At 44.1% G+C, this 18,087-nt stretch overlaps 1 protein-coding gene across 4 annotated transcripts in view; it reads left to right on the top strand.

Moving 5' to 3' along the window:
- Positions 1 to 18,087, top strand: part of TNRC6B (trinucleotide repeat containing adaptor 6B) — a 212,099-nt gene that overhangs the window by 133,907 nt on the left and 60,105 nt on the right. For all 4 annotated transcript variants that reach the window (XM_084632991.1, XM_084632989.1, XM_084632992.1 and 1 more), the window contains one exon: positions 14,788 to 14,875. In XM_084632991.1, the coding sequence (XP_084489117.1) occupies positions 14,788 to 14,875 (88 nt within the window). The remainder of the gene's footprint in view (positions 1 to 14,787; positions 14,876 to 18,087) is intronic.

The following is an 18,087-nucleotide window of genomic DNA, read 5'->3' on the forward strand; positions in this document are numbered from 1 at the left end:
ACTCCCAAACTTTACACACTGCCAAGCCACTTAGTGCACAGAAACTGCGCAGTTGTAGTGCTTTAAAAAAAAAAAACAACCCAACGAGAGGCGTACAGCTTTCTGCGCCGGGGCTACAGCGCTGTGGTGGTAGGGTAGACATCATGGTTGATTACAGCGCTGCAGTGGTCCTCCGGGAGTGTTGCACAATGCCTGTTCTCACCTCTCTGGTCGTTGGTTTGAACTCTACTGCCCTGCCCTCAGGTGACCAACAGTCAGCCCCACCCCTTAAATTCCTTGGGAATTTTGAAAGTCCCCTTCCTGTTTGCTTGGTGATGCTTGCATTGGTCTCAGTGCATCTTTCCAGGTGGCCATGCCTGCTCCACACATCAGGCGATGCCCTGCTTGGAGCAGTGCCAAGCTGCTGGACCTTATCAGCATTTGGGGAGAGGAGGCTGTCCAGTCCCAGCTGTGCTTCAGCCATAGGAATGATGATACCTACTGATGGATTTCACGATGCATGACAGAAGGGGGACATTACCGGGACACATTGCAGTGCAGGGTCAAAGTGAAGGAGCTGCAGAACGCCTACCACAAGACATGGGAGGCAAACAGCTGCTCTGGTGCTGTGCCCACGAGTTGCCGGTTCTACAAGGAGCTGGACGCAATACTCAGTGGTGACCCCACTTCCATTGCGAAGACCACTGTGGATACTTTGGTGGCTCGCATGCCAGTCAAGAGTGGACCAAGCCCAGGATGAGGAAATCTTGGATGAGGATGTGGTGGGGGAGGGGGACCCAGAGGCAGAGGATGACTTAGAGGTCAGAGATGTATGCAGCCCAGAGCTCTTTTCTACCCTGGAGGAGGCTAGCCAGTCACAATAGTTGGATCTTGGCGAAGTGCAAACGGGAGAGGAGGCCCCTGGTAAGTGGATCTGATTTTGGGAATCTCTGAAGTGATTTGTCGGAATCAGGAGGGTTGCAGAAAGCAATGCTTGACTCCCACTGCATGCCTAGTCTGAGCGGTGGAACAGGCTGTTGATTGACTCCTTCACTTCACAGGGATCTTACCTCCGAGATCTCTAGGAAACTCTCATGGAGATACTGGGCAATCCGCTGCCGCAGGTTCCTCGGCAGAGCTGCTTAGTTTCTTGGCCCATTAACAGTAACTTTTCCATGCACTGTGCTGTCGTGGGGTGGGGTGGGGGGCATTGCCGCACACAGGCGAGCCACATAGGGTCCAGGGCGGAAGCCACAGGCTTGGAGAAGACCCTCACTTGATTTCCTGCTCACCCTTAGCAGCGAGATATCTTCCATTATCCTGTGGAAAGTCTAGGGACAGGAATGATTATCAGGCCCTCGCTACAGTGCTGGCTCTCCCCAAGAGCCATGTGCCAAGTGTACTGCAGGGACCGGGAACGTTGATTTACCCTGCCCCTGCAGCTACTCACCATTTTGGGGGTCTTGTGGCACATGTGTGCTTGCCTGGGGTTAGCCAGTTAATGACAGGTGTGTGAGTATTGGCTGTGTTTTAAAGCACTGAGTCAGTATTTTCTGTGTTGCAAACAATACTGCTGCTGTAAAATGTTGCGTTTAAACTTCACAGATGACCTTGGGAGCGCAGCCTCCCTCTTTATCAGTGGCTGAACAGCTGCGCAGAATTAGAAAGCGGCCAAGAAGAACTAAGGAGGACTTTCTGTGTGATGTTATGATACATTCCATCGCTGAGAAAGTGGAACTGAAGGAGTGGTGGGACAGCGAGAAGAGGAGACTGAAGAGGACTGAAAAGAGAACGTGGCACACCAGAATGAAGCCATGGAGCATCTCTTAAATGTTATGGAGCGCCAAGCAGACACGCTGCAGGCGATACTAGCTCTTCAAATAGAGCAGCTCCACGCCCTCTCTCCCCTGCAGCTGCTGTCACAAAACTGTTCCCATGTGCCCCTCAGACACCACCAACACACTCTTATCAACCTCCTGGCTCCAGTCTATACCTGCAACATTCCATTCCTCCCCCCTCACAGTCCAGCACTGCGGACTCCCACTACCCACTCCACTCAACACCCATCCCTCTGCAGTTTGGCCCTGCTGAAATACAGTATCCACTGCATTGTACTCCAAAGGAGAATGTTGGATATGATCCCTGGACATACGTAAGTCTTTAGCTGTCCCGGGACCCCTCCTCCTCCTGGGACCTTCCCTTCCCCCATCCCCCTCACTGCTGATGCGTTTTTTTTTTGTTTGACTCTCTCCTCCGGTTTGTTTTTTAATAAAAGAATTGTGTTGGTTTGAAAGCAATCTTTATTCTATTAATTGACAGCAAAAAGAGCCCTGCAAAACAACATACAATTATTTTAAACCCACATACTGCATCATCCTAGCATTACAAGCACTGCACTCCCAAGCATATCAACATTAATGGCTTTCAGCTTCAAATTGCTGCCTCAAGGCATCCCTGATCTTTGTGGCCCTGTGCTGTGCCCCTCTAAAAGCCCTGGTCTCCGGCTGTTCGAACTCAGCCTACAGGTGCTGAGCCTTTGCGATCCAGCCCTGAGTGAAGATTTCACCCTTCCTTTCACAAATATTATGGCGCATACAGCATGCATCTCTAGCCATAGGAATATTGTCATCGTCCAGGTCCAGCTACTCATAGAGGCAGCGCCAGCGGGCTTTTAAATGGCCAAAAGCACACTCAACAGTCATTCTCTACTCGCTCAGCCTGTTGTTGAACCGCTCCTTGCTGCTATCAAGTTGCCCTGCGTATGGCTTCATAAGCCACGGTATCAAGGGGTTGACGGGGTCTCCCAGGATCACAGTGGGCATTTCGACTTCCCCTATGGTGATCTTCTGGTTCAGGAAGAAAGTCCCTGCTTGCAGCTTCCTGAATAGGCCAGTGTTCTGAAAGATGTGTGCTTCTTGCACATTTCTGGACCAGCCTGCATTAGTGTCTCTGAAACAACCATGGTGATCCACACGCGCCAGGAGAACCATTGAGAAATACCCCTTGTGATTAATGTACTCAGTGGCTAGGTGGTCTGGTGCCAGAATTGGAATATGCGTGTCATCTATCGCACCTCCACAGTTAGGGAAGCCCATTTGTGTAAAGCCATCTACAATGTCACGCACATTGCCCAGAGTCATGGTCTTTTGGAGCCGGATGCAATTAATGGCCTTGCACACTTCTGTCAACACAAGTCCAACAGTAGACTTTCCCGCTCCAAAAAGATTAGCAACCGATTGGTAGCAGTCTGGAGTAACCAGCTTCCACAGTGCAATTGCCATGCGCTTCTCCAGTGGCAAGGCAGCTCTCATTCTTGTGCCGTAGGGCTGGGGCAAGCTCATCACACAGTCCCATGAATGTTGTTTTCTTCATCCGAAGATTCTGTAGCCCCTGCTCATCATCCCAGACGTGCATGTCGATGTGATCCCACCATTCAGTGCTTGTTTCCCCAGCCCAAAAGTGGCGTTCCACCGTGGTCAGCATCTCCTTGAATGCCACGAGCAATCTCGTGTCGTAGCTACTGCGCGTGGTAAAATCAATGTTGCACTCCTCTTGCCTTTTTAGTTTAAGGAATAACTCCACTGCCACTTGTGACCTGTTGGTCAGAGCGAGCAGCATACTGGTCAACAGTTCGGGATCCATTCCTGTAGCTCAAAGAGGCAGGGCGCGCAATACATAAACCGTTGAGAGATGGTGCCAAATGTGGACAGAAGCACAAGGATCGCTGGGATGCGAAGCAGTGCATCATGGGTCATTGAGACAGGACCCAGGATGCCCCGTGACACCCCCCCCCCGCCTTCCCACAGCTCTTAGCGGCAGAAGAGGAAGAGATGCTCTGTGGGATAGCTGCCCAGAGTGCACCGCTCCGAATACCGCTGCAAGTGCTGCAAGTGTGAACATGCTATTGCGCAGGCAGCTGACAATGTGAACACACAACAGCAGTTTCCCTTCAGTGCTCTGAGCAGCGCTGTAACTCTGCCAGTGTAGACATGCCCTCAGTCTCAATTTAGTAGAGTCCCTCTTAACAGGGCCAGCCTTATGGTGAGGTGGGCGACGTGGGCAACTGCCCAGGGTGCTGTGATCAGGGGTCACCATCCATGGTCAAGAGGCAAGGAACGGGCTAGGTCTGGGGTTTGAGGCCATGGAAGGAGGCTTGGGGCAGTGGGGGAGACGGCGGGGCCTGGGGGCAATGGGGTGGGTGGGGAGTCTGGGGAGGCAGCAGGGCCCAGGGGGTATGAGTGAGGAATTCTTGGGAAGTAATGGGGGCTAGGGGGGATTTGTGGAGGTCGGGGAGGCAGTGGGGCCTAGGGGCAATGGCGGGGGAGGCAGTTGGGCCAGGGGGCCAAAGTACAAGTTCACCCAGGGCACCGTTTTCCCTAAGGCCAGCCCTGCTGCTTAAAGTGAAAATTCAGCCTTCCAAAGGCTCATTCCCAATTGCTACTGCAGGGCTGAAGAGAAGACTTTACCCAGAGTATGGTGGAAGAGAGAGAGGGGGATCTTTTGCCAGGTAGACCCTCTCCTATTACCGTGGAATTCTGTTTATAATAAGGTAGTTGTTTTTTTGTGATGGGTTTTTTTTTGAAGGGAAGAGACAGTTTGTGGTTTACAAAGAGTGATCTCAACCCTTTTACTTTCTTCTCTGAAGGCCACCAATGGTCACCAAACAAGCTTTTTTGCAGCCTGATTCCCTTATGAGTCTCAGATTTCAGTGTGTTGAATTTGTTGTGGTAAATGAGTTATTCATTCTTCACTCTACCTAGTGTTTGTGGGTTTCATAGCCACAGAAGTTCTCTCTAGGTAAAAACTATCCATAAGGTTAGATAATGGGTCTTTCACCAACACGAAGTTCTCTTCTAAACAAATCAAATCAAATTGTTTAGCAGATAGTTTTGAACCTTTGAAGTCCTGAATAGGTGTATAGTAGTGCTAGCATTTTTTTAAATAAATGGAAGCGATGGAGGTTTTAGTTACCTAGACTTTAGTGGATACTTCAGTAAATAAACTTTCTAAAATTATTTTGATCACCTTTTTAAAATCTGACTCATTTTATCAATGTTTTTCTATTATGAATGCACATATATGTTGGCAGCTTCCACCACTCCCTATTTGCTGTTTAGGAGAAATAATGAATTCTATGTGGATTTTGCGAACTGAGAAGGGGAGGGAGAGGAGGAAACATTGCTCAAATTTTAGAACTTTGATCATGTCTCTTTAATTGGCTGTACCTTGGCTAATTTAATCTACTGTGGATAACATCTACAGGAGCTTTAACTCTGTTGATATAATTAAATACAAATAGAAACAAATGCCCTAACTTTTTCCCATATATTTTTCCTCTCTATCTTTGACTGTACCTGAAACATCATTATAATCCACATTTTAAGACTATGGCTTGCCCCTCTTCCTTCCAGATACCATTAAGATCTTCGGGGCATATCAGACACCATTCTTCTGAAGACAGTGGCCAAATGAACAACTGTCCCTTTCAAATTAGTTACATCTGCTCCTTAATAGGCCTGATGACTTGCTGTTGAGTAGAACAAGGCACTTTCTTTCCTGAGGATCTGTGACCTTGTCTACATCAGATAAGTTAAACTGGTGTGCAAACCATTGTGTGGACTCTTATTTTGAATGGCTCATTTTGGTTTAGTTTAAACCTGTTCCTCCTCTATTTAAACCAAACCAAAATAAAGCCTGGTTTAAACTGAAATAAGAATGTCCACACAGCTGTTTGTACAGGTTTAACTAAATTTGTTTAAAATCACACTTTAGTTAAATCTGGTACCCCTGTGCATATAAGCAAGCATTGAATTTTCTTGCTTTTGCAGTATTCTCAGCCTGGGAAACAAGAAAACAGGAACAAGTATCAAACTTAAGTCTCCCCAGAGATAGATCAGAGCATTTATCACTAGACAGTCAGACCATTCCTCGTCCCAGTATTATTTCTAAAGTGAATTCAGTGCTCAGAAGCTGGTGAATTTAACCTGTCCTTCATGAGTATATTTAAGGCAGTAATATTGCTTTTTTTCATACACTGACCTCATCTCCCTGCCGAGATACTTCGAACCTGACTTGTAGAGAGACTACCTCTTGAAGTGAGAGTGAAGGCCGTTCTCTGTGGCCTGTTCGCTAATTAACCTTTTTTTCTGCTGAGACTGAGAAGGAGGGGGCAGTTGTAAAAGTTGTGTTTTGTGATATGGACACTGCAATTCATTTTGTTTTGGCAAATGGCCATTGGATGGTATTGTAATCCCTTTCATATTACTAACCCAGGCCGAATTCAAACCAATAACATAAAAGCACCCCTTTCGCTTTAAAAGATGCTTCTACAATGTTAGGAATGATTGTTTTTCAGTGTTTTGTACTGGTTTGTGGGGCATGCTGTGGTAACTGTGAGATATGCTCGTGATGTTGCATTGAGTTATCAATACTTGTGAGAAGTTAACCACTTGTTTCCTTATGTGATACTTTTATCTGAATAGTATGGTTCTGTAGGAGTAGGAGGGGAAACAGGAAACTTGTTGAGTTTTAATAATGGCCATTTATTACTTTTGAATTTTTCTTTTAAGTAACAAATAAAGAAAATGTTTTAATTTCTGCTGAGTTATGTTCACTAAATCCCCTTTGATAACCCACAAGTGAAATTAAAATCAAACAAAACCAGCTACACAGCTGTGAGATTGAACCTTCCAGTCACTGGTCATCAGGTGTCTTGTGTATGAGTTGTATTTTCTGTCCAGTTTTTTTAAATTATAAGCTTCTTTGGGCAGGGACCACATCTTCTAAAGTAGATTCCCATGACTATAGATGGCGCTCAACAGAGAAAAAATAATACCTCGTTATTTGACAGGGACATGGAATAATATTGTCTGTGAGAAGTCTGCCTTTAAAGAGAAATACTCTTAGTGGTTTAAATATACTGTAGTCTGGTTACTTTCTACAGCAACTTAAAATTCATGATGTTTTACTATGATAAAAGCATATCAGTTCTTCCAGATATGCTCTTTGGAGAAAGCAGACTCCTTACAGTGACGTTGCTTTGGTTTTCAGCCAAGAATCAGGGTACGCTGGCTGCCTGACTGGCAAATAACTTTTGCCTTTGGAAAACATGAATAATAATTTTAAACACTATTAAAAATATCTAGTAAAAGCAGTATGAATATTTTTATTTATGTTGATATAGAATTTTACTTAATAAATGGAGTGTATCCATTTTTCTCTACCTGGTGCTAAGATTTTATTATATAAATTCATACTCTACTTCTAACTTTTGGCTTTGTTGTCTCAGCTGTATTGAGCTAGTACCATGGTGTGACCTTGACTTAAGTAATTTTGTAAGTGGCTCACTGTCCATTAGGGCAAGAATAGTGCAGTTGTACCACAGACTTACTCGTTGCTCTTTCAAACTACACAGGTTTCAGAGTGGTAGCCATGTTAGTCTGTATCAGCAAAAACAAGGAGTGCTTGTGGCACCTGTGACAGGGTCAGGCCGGATGGCTACAGGAGAGTAATAGAAGGCAGATATATTAGCCCCAGGTTAAGTAGGTCCCTTTTTCCCTGGGTAAGGTAACAGGGAAGGTTCCAGAACAATCAGGAACCTTCTGGAGACAATTAAGACACAGGCTGATTAGAACACCTGCAGCCAATCAAGAAGCTGCTAGAATCAATTAAGGCAGGCTAATCAGGGCACCTGGGTTTAAAAAGGGAGCTCACTTCAGTTTGTGGTGCGTGTAAGGAGCTGGGAGCAAAAGGTGCTAGGAGCTGAGCGTGAGAACGCGTACTGTTGGAGGACTGAGGAGTACAAGCATTATCAGACACCAGGAGGAAGGTCCTATGGTGACAATAAAGAAGGTGTTGGGAGGAGGCCATGGGGAAGTAGCCCAGGGAGTTGTAGCTGTCGCACAGCTGTTCCAGGAGGCACTCTAGACAGCTGCATTCCACAGGGCCCTGGGCTGGAACCCGGAGTAGAGGTGGGCCCGGGTTCCTCCCCAAACCTCCCAACTCCTGGTCAGACACAGGAGGAGTTGACCTGGACTGTGGGTTCAGAAGAACGGCCAAGCTGAGGGCTGCCGTGAAGCTCCAAGGCGAGCAAATCCGCCAATAAGTGCAAGACCCACCAAGGTAGAGGAGGAACTTTGTCACACACCTTAGAGACGAAAGTTACTCTTGTATCTGGATGACCTGTTCCCTCAAAGATGCTGTTTCAAACAAACAAAAAATTATTTGCTTCTCATTCAGTTTTTCTGAAACCTGATATGGTCAGATTGAGTTGGAGAGCTCATTTAAAGTGTTTTCATGCTGAAGGATATCTGGTCTATTGTAAACACGACACTTCATTTGTCCTAAACAAATTATTTATCACCTTGAATGGGTCTGGTCTTTAAACTACTTTCTTATTAGTCTTTCTGTTATTTGACTTCAATTTCTGTACAGCCTTTAGTTGTCTGGCTTATTATGAGAGTGCAGCATAACAGCACATCTGAAATAGTCACAGTGTTATGGGATTTAAACATGGTGTTTACACAATTAACGAAGTCCCTTTTGAGCCTCTTGGGGTTTGTCTACACAGGGATAAAAGACCCGCAGCATGACTGCAGCTGGCCTAGGTCAGCTGACTCAGGCTCTGGCTCGGGCTGTGGGCCTAAAGTTCGCTGTGTAGACATTTGGGCTCTCTGGGACCCTGTATCTCACAGGGTCCCAGAGCTTGGGCTCCATCCAGCCGAGGCCTGAATGTCTACACATCTATTTCTCAACCCTGGAACCTGAACCCCGCAAGCCCAAGTCAACTGACCTGGGCCAGCTGTAGGTTTTTTATTCCTGTGTAGACATACTCTTTGATTTGCACGACCAGATTTCTTACATGGGCTATTTTTTTACCTAAAGTTCATTATGTTTAAAAAAATTGATTTTTAAGAGCTGCTGAGTTAGCTGGTATTTGTACTGACAGAATTCAGTGGAAGTTCTGGGTGTTTGGCATCTCTGAAAATCTAGCCACTTTTATTTAGGTGCCCAAGTATGGATTGAGTTCCTATTTTAGGCACTCAAGTTTGAAAATTGTAGCCCGTTTCCAGTGGTTGTCTTGCATTTCTCACTGATTGTCTGGAACTGTCAGAGATAACTGTGCAGCAAAAACAAGCATCAAGTGATCTCAGATACTACCTGTAACTCAAGTCCTGTCAGCACACACAAACATTTAACCTGAGTGGGGTGGTATTTTTAACTCGAGTTGCCAGGCCTGTCGGGGTAGGCTAAAGCCTGAGTTAGCACAGCTCATCAATAGCTAACTTGATGGCTCTACACTGTGGATGCAGGTCTGCTCCACTTGAGTGCTCCAGCACCTTTCTACCGTTCCCCTGTGTGTCCAGAAATGACAGACAAGTTCTCCTACAATTGACTGGAAAAGAATTCATGAAGTGACTCAGTTTACTGCAGTGAAAATAACCACGGTATGTCCCCCTACAAGTCTTAATGCCACTCTCGAATGCATGCAGCACCAGCATGGACACAGCAGCTTTGGTGGTGTTTTTGCATTGTAGCTGCTCTTATGGGAGTGTAGATAACTGAAGTTAAATCTGTAGGGAAGATATACTGTTGGAACACCTATTTTGTAGAAGAATGCCAGCACCCAAATTGCTCATCTTTTTTTAGGGTCTGCAGGGTAAACACACAAAGCTTGCTTCATACAGTTATGAAGTGTTGCTTGGCACTGTGCTGAGTCTATTTCTGAACTCCTAGAAATCCACCTTTCCTGCTTATGTATTGTGATGTTGATCTTCCATCTTGTGCATATTCTTAGTCCTAGTTGTCACTTTAAATGTAGACTATATAGTTTCTCTTTTATATAGAGACCAATATATAGCATTTTACCTATATATGTGCATATACATACACTCTTTACTGGTCAGAAGCTCTGACATGTGCATTTCTGCCTTGAGTTAGGGGACATGAGAACTTCTGAAAGCTTGTGTGATCTTTCTGTGTCAGAGGCAGTGTGACAATAAGGACAATAGGAATCTTTGGTACATACAGATTTCTCAGAAATAAAAATACAAATTTTCTGCTAAATTTAATAAAAGCCATGATTTTCAAAACAGTTAAGTGATTTTGGGTGCCAAACTTGAAACATACTAATAGAGCCTGAATTTCAGAGGATAGGTGTTCAGTGCTCCCTAATCACTTTTGAAAATCTGGGCCATTCTTCCTTTATTGTTAGATAATTTAGAAGCTCTTAATAAAATACTATAAAATAGTTGTGGACCAGCTGGAGAGTTTGCCTTTCTTTCTGACTTAAATAAATGCTGCTTCTCAGTGCTGTTTTAGGCAAAAGTGGTTGTCCTCAAGACTTTAATAAGAAGATATTGTGAATGTATTAAGTCCCCATTTTATGATACTTTTTAAAAGCATAAAATGAAGTTGAGGGATTAAAACCCACAAATTCCCTTCTTTTAAAAAGTGTCAAGATGAATTACTGCTTATTTTTAAAGATGAAAATTGAATTTTATTGTATGCCACTAAAATGATTTTATTTACAATAAAAAGTTACAAATATGAGATTTTGCAGAAATAGTACAGCACAGCTGTTGGATTGATAGAACTTTTAAAATATACACAGGCTTTTGTAAAGATGAGTAAAATGCTTGCTCTTCCTTGCAGCTTAGCAAACTTTCTTTTCAGAGATGTGATGTCGATCTACTGATAACTGTGTTGCAAACAAAAACAGGACCCCCATGCCATTGTATTACTTTGTTTACTAATTTAGAACTAATACATTATCTTCCAATGTTGAACTTTTCAGTCAAAGCAGTCAGTCACTAGGCGTAACACATGTGTACTCTGGACCCCTTGAATGGGAGAAAAGCACTGGTAGACTGGATTCCTGGGTTCTGTTTGCAGCTTTTTACAGGCTTCCCATGTGATCCTGATAGAGAAGTTGTAGGACACTTTCAATTTGAAAGTCACATTTGTATGAAATTTTATATCTATTATTGTTATAGCATTTAATATAATCAATATTATAAATTGATATAGACCCCCCAAGAGCAGATTCTGAATGGACTAAAATATTTGCCCATGTTCTCTTGTCTGTCAGATTAGAGATGGAAGAGATCTAAGTGCTATTAGATTGTAACAGAACACTTTCTCCGGTTTATTTCCTTTTTTTCACTTGTGTGTTTGACAGCACTTGGTGTAATACAGCAGTTTCAGCTGTTTGTATGGGCCCCAGATTCTCCATCCATTACACAGGGATAATTTCTTACCTCCCAGGGGTGTGAGGCTTAATTCATGTTTGTCAAGAGTTTGGGATCCTCTGTATTCTGCCTCACTTCGGCAAATCACTTTAGCAAATGCTTATATCCCATTGAACTCAGTGAAATGTAAGCACATGCTTACGTTTGCTGAATCAGGGCCTAAATAATTACAAAATATTGTTTTTATTTGTTACCGCAGTTTTTGACAGATGTTCTGATAAGCATAATCTTTGTAAAATATTAAAATATCCTTGTAAAATAGCTCATAGAATGAAAGAGAGGTTAAGTAATTCAAAGACAGGAGGTTCTCCAGAGTCTTAACACTAATTCCTTTTGCTTAATTTCCCATGTACTCCCGAAGGCAGGCATCTCCTGTAATCACCTTCCATTCTGTATGTCCTCACTAAAGCGAATAACTACAGCTAGATCTTCAATTTATAATCTTCAAAGCCACTGTCCCTAGCTGTTTCGATTACAGCCTGTTGTAAAGTATATCTTCAGCTTTAGGTTCCTGACTGCACGGAATTCTTGTCCTGATTTCTTTCTCTACACATTTAATCCTTGCCCGTCCACTTCCAAAAGGAGGAAAACTACTTTAAAAGAGAAACTTATATAGCCTGATGTTAGACTCCGCTGTCCACTATTGCTAAGTCTGGTGTTTTTGACATCGCAAGTTGTTGTAATTGAATTACATTTTTAGTGTCTCTTTCAGCAGATCCTTTTGTACAGCTCTTTAACATCTTGCACATACTACTAGAAATAATTGCTTTTCAGTAATGGTACTATTTATAACTGACACACATAGACCAGAAAGCATACTTTATACTACATGATTTTAAAATGTCTTTACAGCATGAAAGAACAAACCCTGATTCTGTTTTAATAGCTTAAAATCCAAGTATCAGAACAGAGAGTTTGATTTATATTTTGGTTACAAACACAGGTTCAAGCAAAAATGAAAATGTGTTTAGTTTTTACTCTTTAATTTTATGCTAGTATAGAGTAGGTGCTCCTCTTCACTCCCTATCATATGCTTGTCAGTACAACTGAAAAACGGTGGGATTTTTCGTTGCCAGGGCGTGGAGCTGGAAAGTGCACTTTGACATTTTGTAGAGCAAAGGAGAGAGTGAGAACTGAGCTGGTCTATAAACTACTAGACTTTGGGTGTGTCAGCATGACATGAAATACTTGCTTTGAATTCTGTGAAATGGGGACGTGCCAGTCTGTGTGCACTCCATTTGCTCATAGACCGAAGGATGGTGGCTCTTTTCAGCAGGATAGCCTGAGATCAGGAAACCAGACAATTGTTCTGTTAATCTCCCTGGAACCCTTATGGCTTTCATGCGCAAAGAGAGCATCTTAAAATCTTGGTCTATATCAGGCTTCAGAAAAGGAATTGTTCAAAAAGTGGTTTCTGATTTTATATGTGCAAATTCAGTGATTGGTTACACAAATGCCTTTCTGTACACATGAGTGTGGTAATAGCATGTGGGAGTGCAAATTTAGAAGCCGACTGAAGTAGGCTAGCCTTTGGGAGGAAACCTCTGTGGAGTAGCTATCTCTGATGAAGGGATACTAGATATTTATTCAACTTTCTTGTTCAAACCTATTCACAAGAGAGGGCACTTTATTTTGGGGAATTTGTAGTCCTATACTAAAGTAAATTTGAGTTTTATTTTTAAATTCTTATACTTCTGTGGCATAAGCATTTCAGTCAACGGCCGTATGTCTTTTGCCTATTCCAGTACAATGTAAACACATCTATGTGTTAACTGTTATGCATTTCAAAGCTTTATAAATCTGACGGTGCTATGCATTAATGTAAATTAAAATAGTCTGAATATTTTGTGTATATCTGCCAATTGAATCTCTTTCCTCATGAAGAAACATGGTAAATTATATTTGTAAGCTACTGTCCATCTTCAAAATGAAAAGGAGTACTTGTGGCACCTTAGAGACTAACCAGTTTATTTGAGCATAAGCTTTCGTGAGCTACAGCTCACTTCATCGGATGCATACTGTGGAAACTGCAGAAGACATTATATACACAGAGACCATGAAACAATACCTCCTCCCATCCCACTCTCCGGCTGGTAATAGCTTATCTAAAGTGATCACTCTCCTTACAATGTGTATGATAATCAAGTTGGGCCATTTCCAGCACAAATCCAGGTTTTCTCACCCTCCCCCCTCTCCCCCCCACAAACTCACGGAGGGTGAGAAAACCTGGATTTGTCCTGGAAATGGCCCAACTTGATTATCATACACATTGTAAGGAGAGTGATCACTTTAGATAAGCTATTACCAGCAGGAGAGTGGGATGGGAGGAGGTATTGTTTCATGGTCTCTGTGTATATAATGTCTTCTGCAGTTTCCACAGTATGCATCCGATGAAGTGAGCTGTAGCTCACGAAAGCTTATGCTCAAATAAATTGGTTAGTCTCTAAGGTGCCACAAGTACTCCTTTTCTTTTTGCGAATACAGACTAACACTGCTGTTACTCTGAAACTTGTCATCTTCAAAATGTATGGGATACAGTCTTCCTGCTTCCTTTGCACACCCTATCCCCCCAAAACCCTCATACCTTCATCAGCCATCAGATTTTTTTACATTAGTTGTCCTAAACTCCACCTAGTAGAATGAAATTATTCCAGGCAAGTTGAAATCTTGTTGGTCCAAATTCCCTTGGAGTAGATTAAGATCGCCAATCAGATGAAAATGTGACTCACCATAGAAACAGCTCACCCTGTAGCATAGATGTGGTGAATTAACCAATCATTTTCTGGCACATTCATATTTAATAGAAAACATAGCAACAAAGATGATAGCATGACGACGGCAGCATCTGCCCAAGATAATTTTTTGGGGGGGGGAGGAGGGAGCCCATGAAAAAAGATCCCCTGGAAAGTCATTTTTAATGTATGCTTAATCACAAAAAATACTGTAGGTGGGTACAATATCCTAGAAATTAAAGTTTTGTATAATAAATGATGTTTTAGATTTGATATGACACACCTAATGGCTTACAAATGACATAGCTACAAGCAAATGAACAATCTTCCACTTGTGAAGATAAATGCCATATGAGACCAAATCATTATATATTAGAAATTACAGTTTCTGTGTTTTGTCAGGGGAAAAATGCACAGGATTTTTCAGGAAATAATACAGGTAGTACAGCTCAATTTCATAAGCATTTAAAAAAATCCTCCTCAGGCTTTTGGCAGGCATGTACTTAATGTGTACAAGGGTTGACTTGAATGGGACATTCTGTAGGTAAAGGGGTTTTCTCGTGCACTACAAGTTGTACGATTGGGACCATATTGAGCTACCAAATACAAATTACAATCTGGGTTTGATATAAACCCCCAAGAGCAGATTCTGAATGGACTAAAATATTTGCCCATGTTCTCTTGTCTGTCAGATTAGAGATGGCAGAGATCTAAGTCTGTTGTTTCAGCTCACTTTCCTTGGCAGAGGAATGGAGAGAGAATGAGTGTGAATGTGTGTGCATGCGCACAGTTCGGCTGTGTCTTGATAAATTATTTGGTTTTGACAGAGAGAAGGAGCAAGAAAGGGAAGAACAGTTAATGGAAGACAAGAAAAGGAAGAAAGAGGATAAGAAAAAGAAGGAATCTACTCAGAAGGTAGGTTTGTTATTTGAAGTCTCCCTACCCCCAATTGTTAACTATATAGAACCCTGTTCAGCAAGTGTTTGCTTCTTTACTTACTGAGTCTTTGTGAAAATGCTTCATTGTCTGAAGTATGGCAATGCCTCATTGAGGATTTTGGGTTTTGTGTTAGTTTTGCTTAAAGTTTAATTGTGTGGGATGGTTGGGATTTCTTTTGTTATTTTTAGAGGACTGGAGGGAGGAGGAGATTAACTGTCTTCATTATGTTATAGAGCAGTATTGTAGGGGCACTGAACAGTGGTTCTTCTGATCTTTGCACCTCCAGCTGTTTATATATACCTCTCTCTGCAGTGAAATTTTGCGTCAGCTCAAAACTGACATTTGGGAGAGGAAATATGGGATTTTTTTATTTTGAGGGGGCATAAAAGAGGAATAAATGGATAGTTTAATAGTAAAGCCCCTTTCATGATCCATCTTTTTCTGAATCTTCAGTCTTAGAGAAATGTGTGTGGTTGGGGGAGGGGGAGGGGCATTGTAAACAGTTGTTGTGCCCAGCTACTGATTTTGAGCAGGCAGTTTGCTAATCAAAGTGTTACCTGAAATGGCTTCCAAGAAGTCTAGATACTGTTTCAGGAACTGACAAAAATTGTGACATGGAAAGGGTCTGTTTGAAACATTTCCGTGTTTGTATTAAGAAACATCTTTTAAACCAGGAGCAGAAAGGAATCCTCATAAGTGAAGCTAACTACTATCTGTTCTTGCCAGGCCAAAAAAGCCTATTAATGTCACTGAGTACTTCAGCTGGTATTGTTTCAGTTATGTTGTGTGGATTCTTACTGAAAGAGGGCTACGAAATAATCCTATGCCAGTTTCACTTTGGCCTACTAAAGGCTTGTCTAAATACAGTTGTTCCTTCAATTTAACTACATTAGCTTAGGAACTGATACAGTTAACGGTGCAGCCTCCAGTGTGGATGTATTTATAGTGCAGTTACACTGATATCAAAGTATTAATATCAGTACAGTTTTTTTCAGTAAATTTACTGGAAGATCTGATTTGATTTATCCCAAAACTGTTACATTTCACTTCCCTATCGCTTCTTAATAGTGGAGTATAAAAAATAAAAATAACTGACATTTTCTTCTTTGAATGCTGGTTCATGTCCGTTCCAGTCAGGTGTGTGTGCACTGTGTGCACAGTCAGAAATTTTTCTCTTAGCAGCTCCCATTGGGTCGGCTGTGGAGCCCCCTGGAGTGACGCTTTCATGGCGCTCAATATATGACCCTGCCGACCCAGCCCCGCCTCAGTTCCTTCTTACCACCAGTGACTGTTGTTGGAACTGCGGTCCCTTGCTTAGCAAGTGCTTTCCTTAGTGTTCTTCATATAGTTAGCTTAGCCTAGTTTAGTTGTAGTTAGTCTTAGTTATTGTATATAGTGAGGTTTGGGAGCGTATTTCCCTAATCCCAACACCCCCCCCCCCTCTTTTTCTCTCTCCCCGCCCCCCACACCTCCTTGGGCTCTGGTGCATGCTGTGAGTCCAAGGCTTTAAACTCTGCAGAACCTGCAGCAAGCCTATGCTAACGAGCGACCCCCACGACTTGTGGCTGAAGTGTCTGGGGGAGGCGCACCAGACAGAAAGGTGCAAGCTCTGCAGGGCTTTCCACCCCAGAACTAAAAAGGCGTGAGATTTCTGATTGAAGCAGTTGCTTATGGAATCTGCCCCTTCATCCCCAGTCTGCCGCAGACCACCAGGACCCCGCACCGAACACGTCCGTATGGAGTGCCCCGGCATTGGTACGTGACATGGTGCTGAGGAAGGACTTTAGTCTGAGAGACCCTGGGCACTGGCACTGCAGGATGCATAGGCAACCCAGCACCACTTGCATTCACTGGTGCTGTACAAGCGGCATAGAAAAGCTAACGGGGAGATCGCCGGTGCATAAAGCAGTGGGACCTGCAGGCGCAGTACTGGGGCATCCAGTAAAGGAGCCCTCGGTGTCCAGGCAGCAAGAGTCAGCCCCATCGACTTCGGTTCCCATGGCACAGCGACTCCTGGGATGGGAAGTGCCAGGTGAAGGAGTTGAAGTTACCTTCCACCCTGGACACTTTTGAAGCCGCCAGAGACTTAATAGTGATGATGCCTCCTCAGCCCCTGGTGATCAGAGATAAGCCCCCACTGCGACCAGCACTCTCTAGAAGTAAGCCAGCCATGATGCAATGGTCACCCTCTTCTGCCTGGCACCGTTTGCTTCGGCACCGCTGCAGATCGCCATCCTCAAGGCACTGCTCTCTGGCACCGGACTCCATGAGGGGTTCCCCGGCACCGGACTCCATGAGGGGTTCCCCGGCACCGGACTCCATGAGGGGTTCCCCGGCACCGGACTCCATGAGGGGTTCCCCGGCACCAGACTCCATGAGGGGTCCCCGGCACCAGCAGCACAACGCTCCCCGCCACCGACAAGGGAGAGGCAGCCATCCCCGGCTCCAAGAGAGGACTGGCATTGGTCCCTGGCCCAGGCATCTTGACACCAGTCCCCTGAATCATCAACTCTGCATAGGTCCCCGGCGCAGTACCTTGCGGTGCCACCGTGATCATCTCAGTCGAGATCCGTGTCTTCTGCCTCGGATGGTGATTCATACTATTCCCATCTGACAAGCGACAGAGAGAGGCACCAATGGCATGGCAACCCCAGTGGCAATCTCTGGCGCAACGGCCTTTTTGGACCCCCTGGGCTTACCATCAGGCCTAGGGCTCCTTTTCAGAAGCTCCTGTTCAGTGGCCTCAGAGCACCGACCACTCCAAACAGCCAAAGACTGGCTTATGCCCCGTGGTTCTGAGGAAACCTTGGCGCAAGCCCCATAGTTGGTCTAGGTCGCCTCCAAGGCATGACCCATTTGCAAGGCCAAGATACTGTCACCTCGGCTATGGTCACTGGAGGATCAGAAGGAGCCAGTACCACTTCTGGCCTCCCCATCTTCGTCCCCGGACGGAGCGGTGGTGAGAGGTTCAACCTCGGGCCCTCCAATTGACCACAGGGCCCACCATGACCTTCTATGAAGGATTGCACGTAACATGAGGTTACAGGCAGAGGAGGTGGTCGAACCTGAAGACCCCATGGTTGACATCCTTGTGCCAGAGGGACCGTCCAGGGTAGCTCTGCCACTAATAAAAACTATCCAGAGCAATATTAAGACTCTGGCAGACCCTTGCCTCAATCCCACCTGCC

This window comes from Lepidochelys olivacea (genome assembly GCF_965140295.1).
Source record: "Lepidochelys olivacea isolate rLepOli2 genome assembly, chromosome: 1".
NCBI lineage: Eukaryota > Metazoa > Chordata > Testudines > Cheloniidae > Lepidochelys > Lepidochelys olivacea.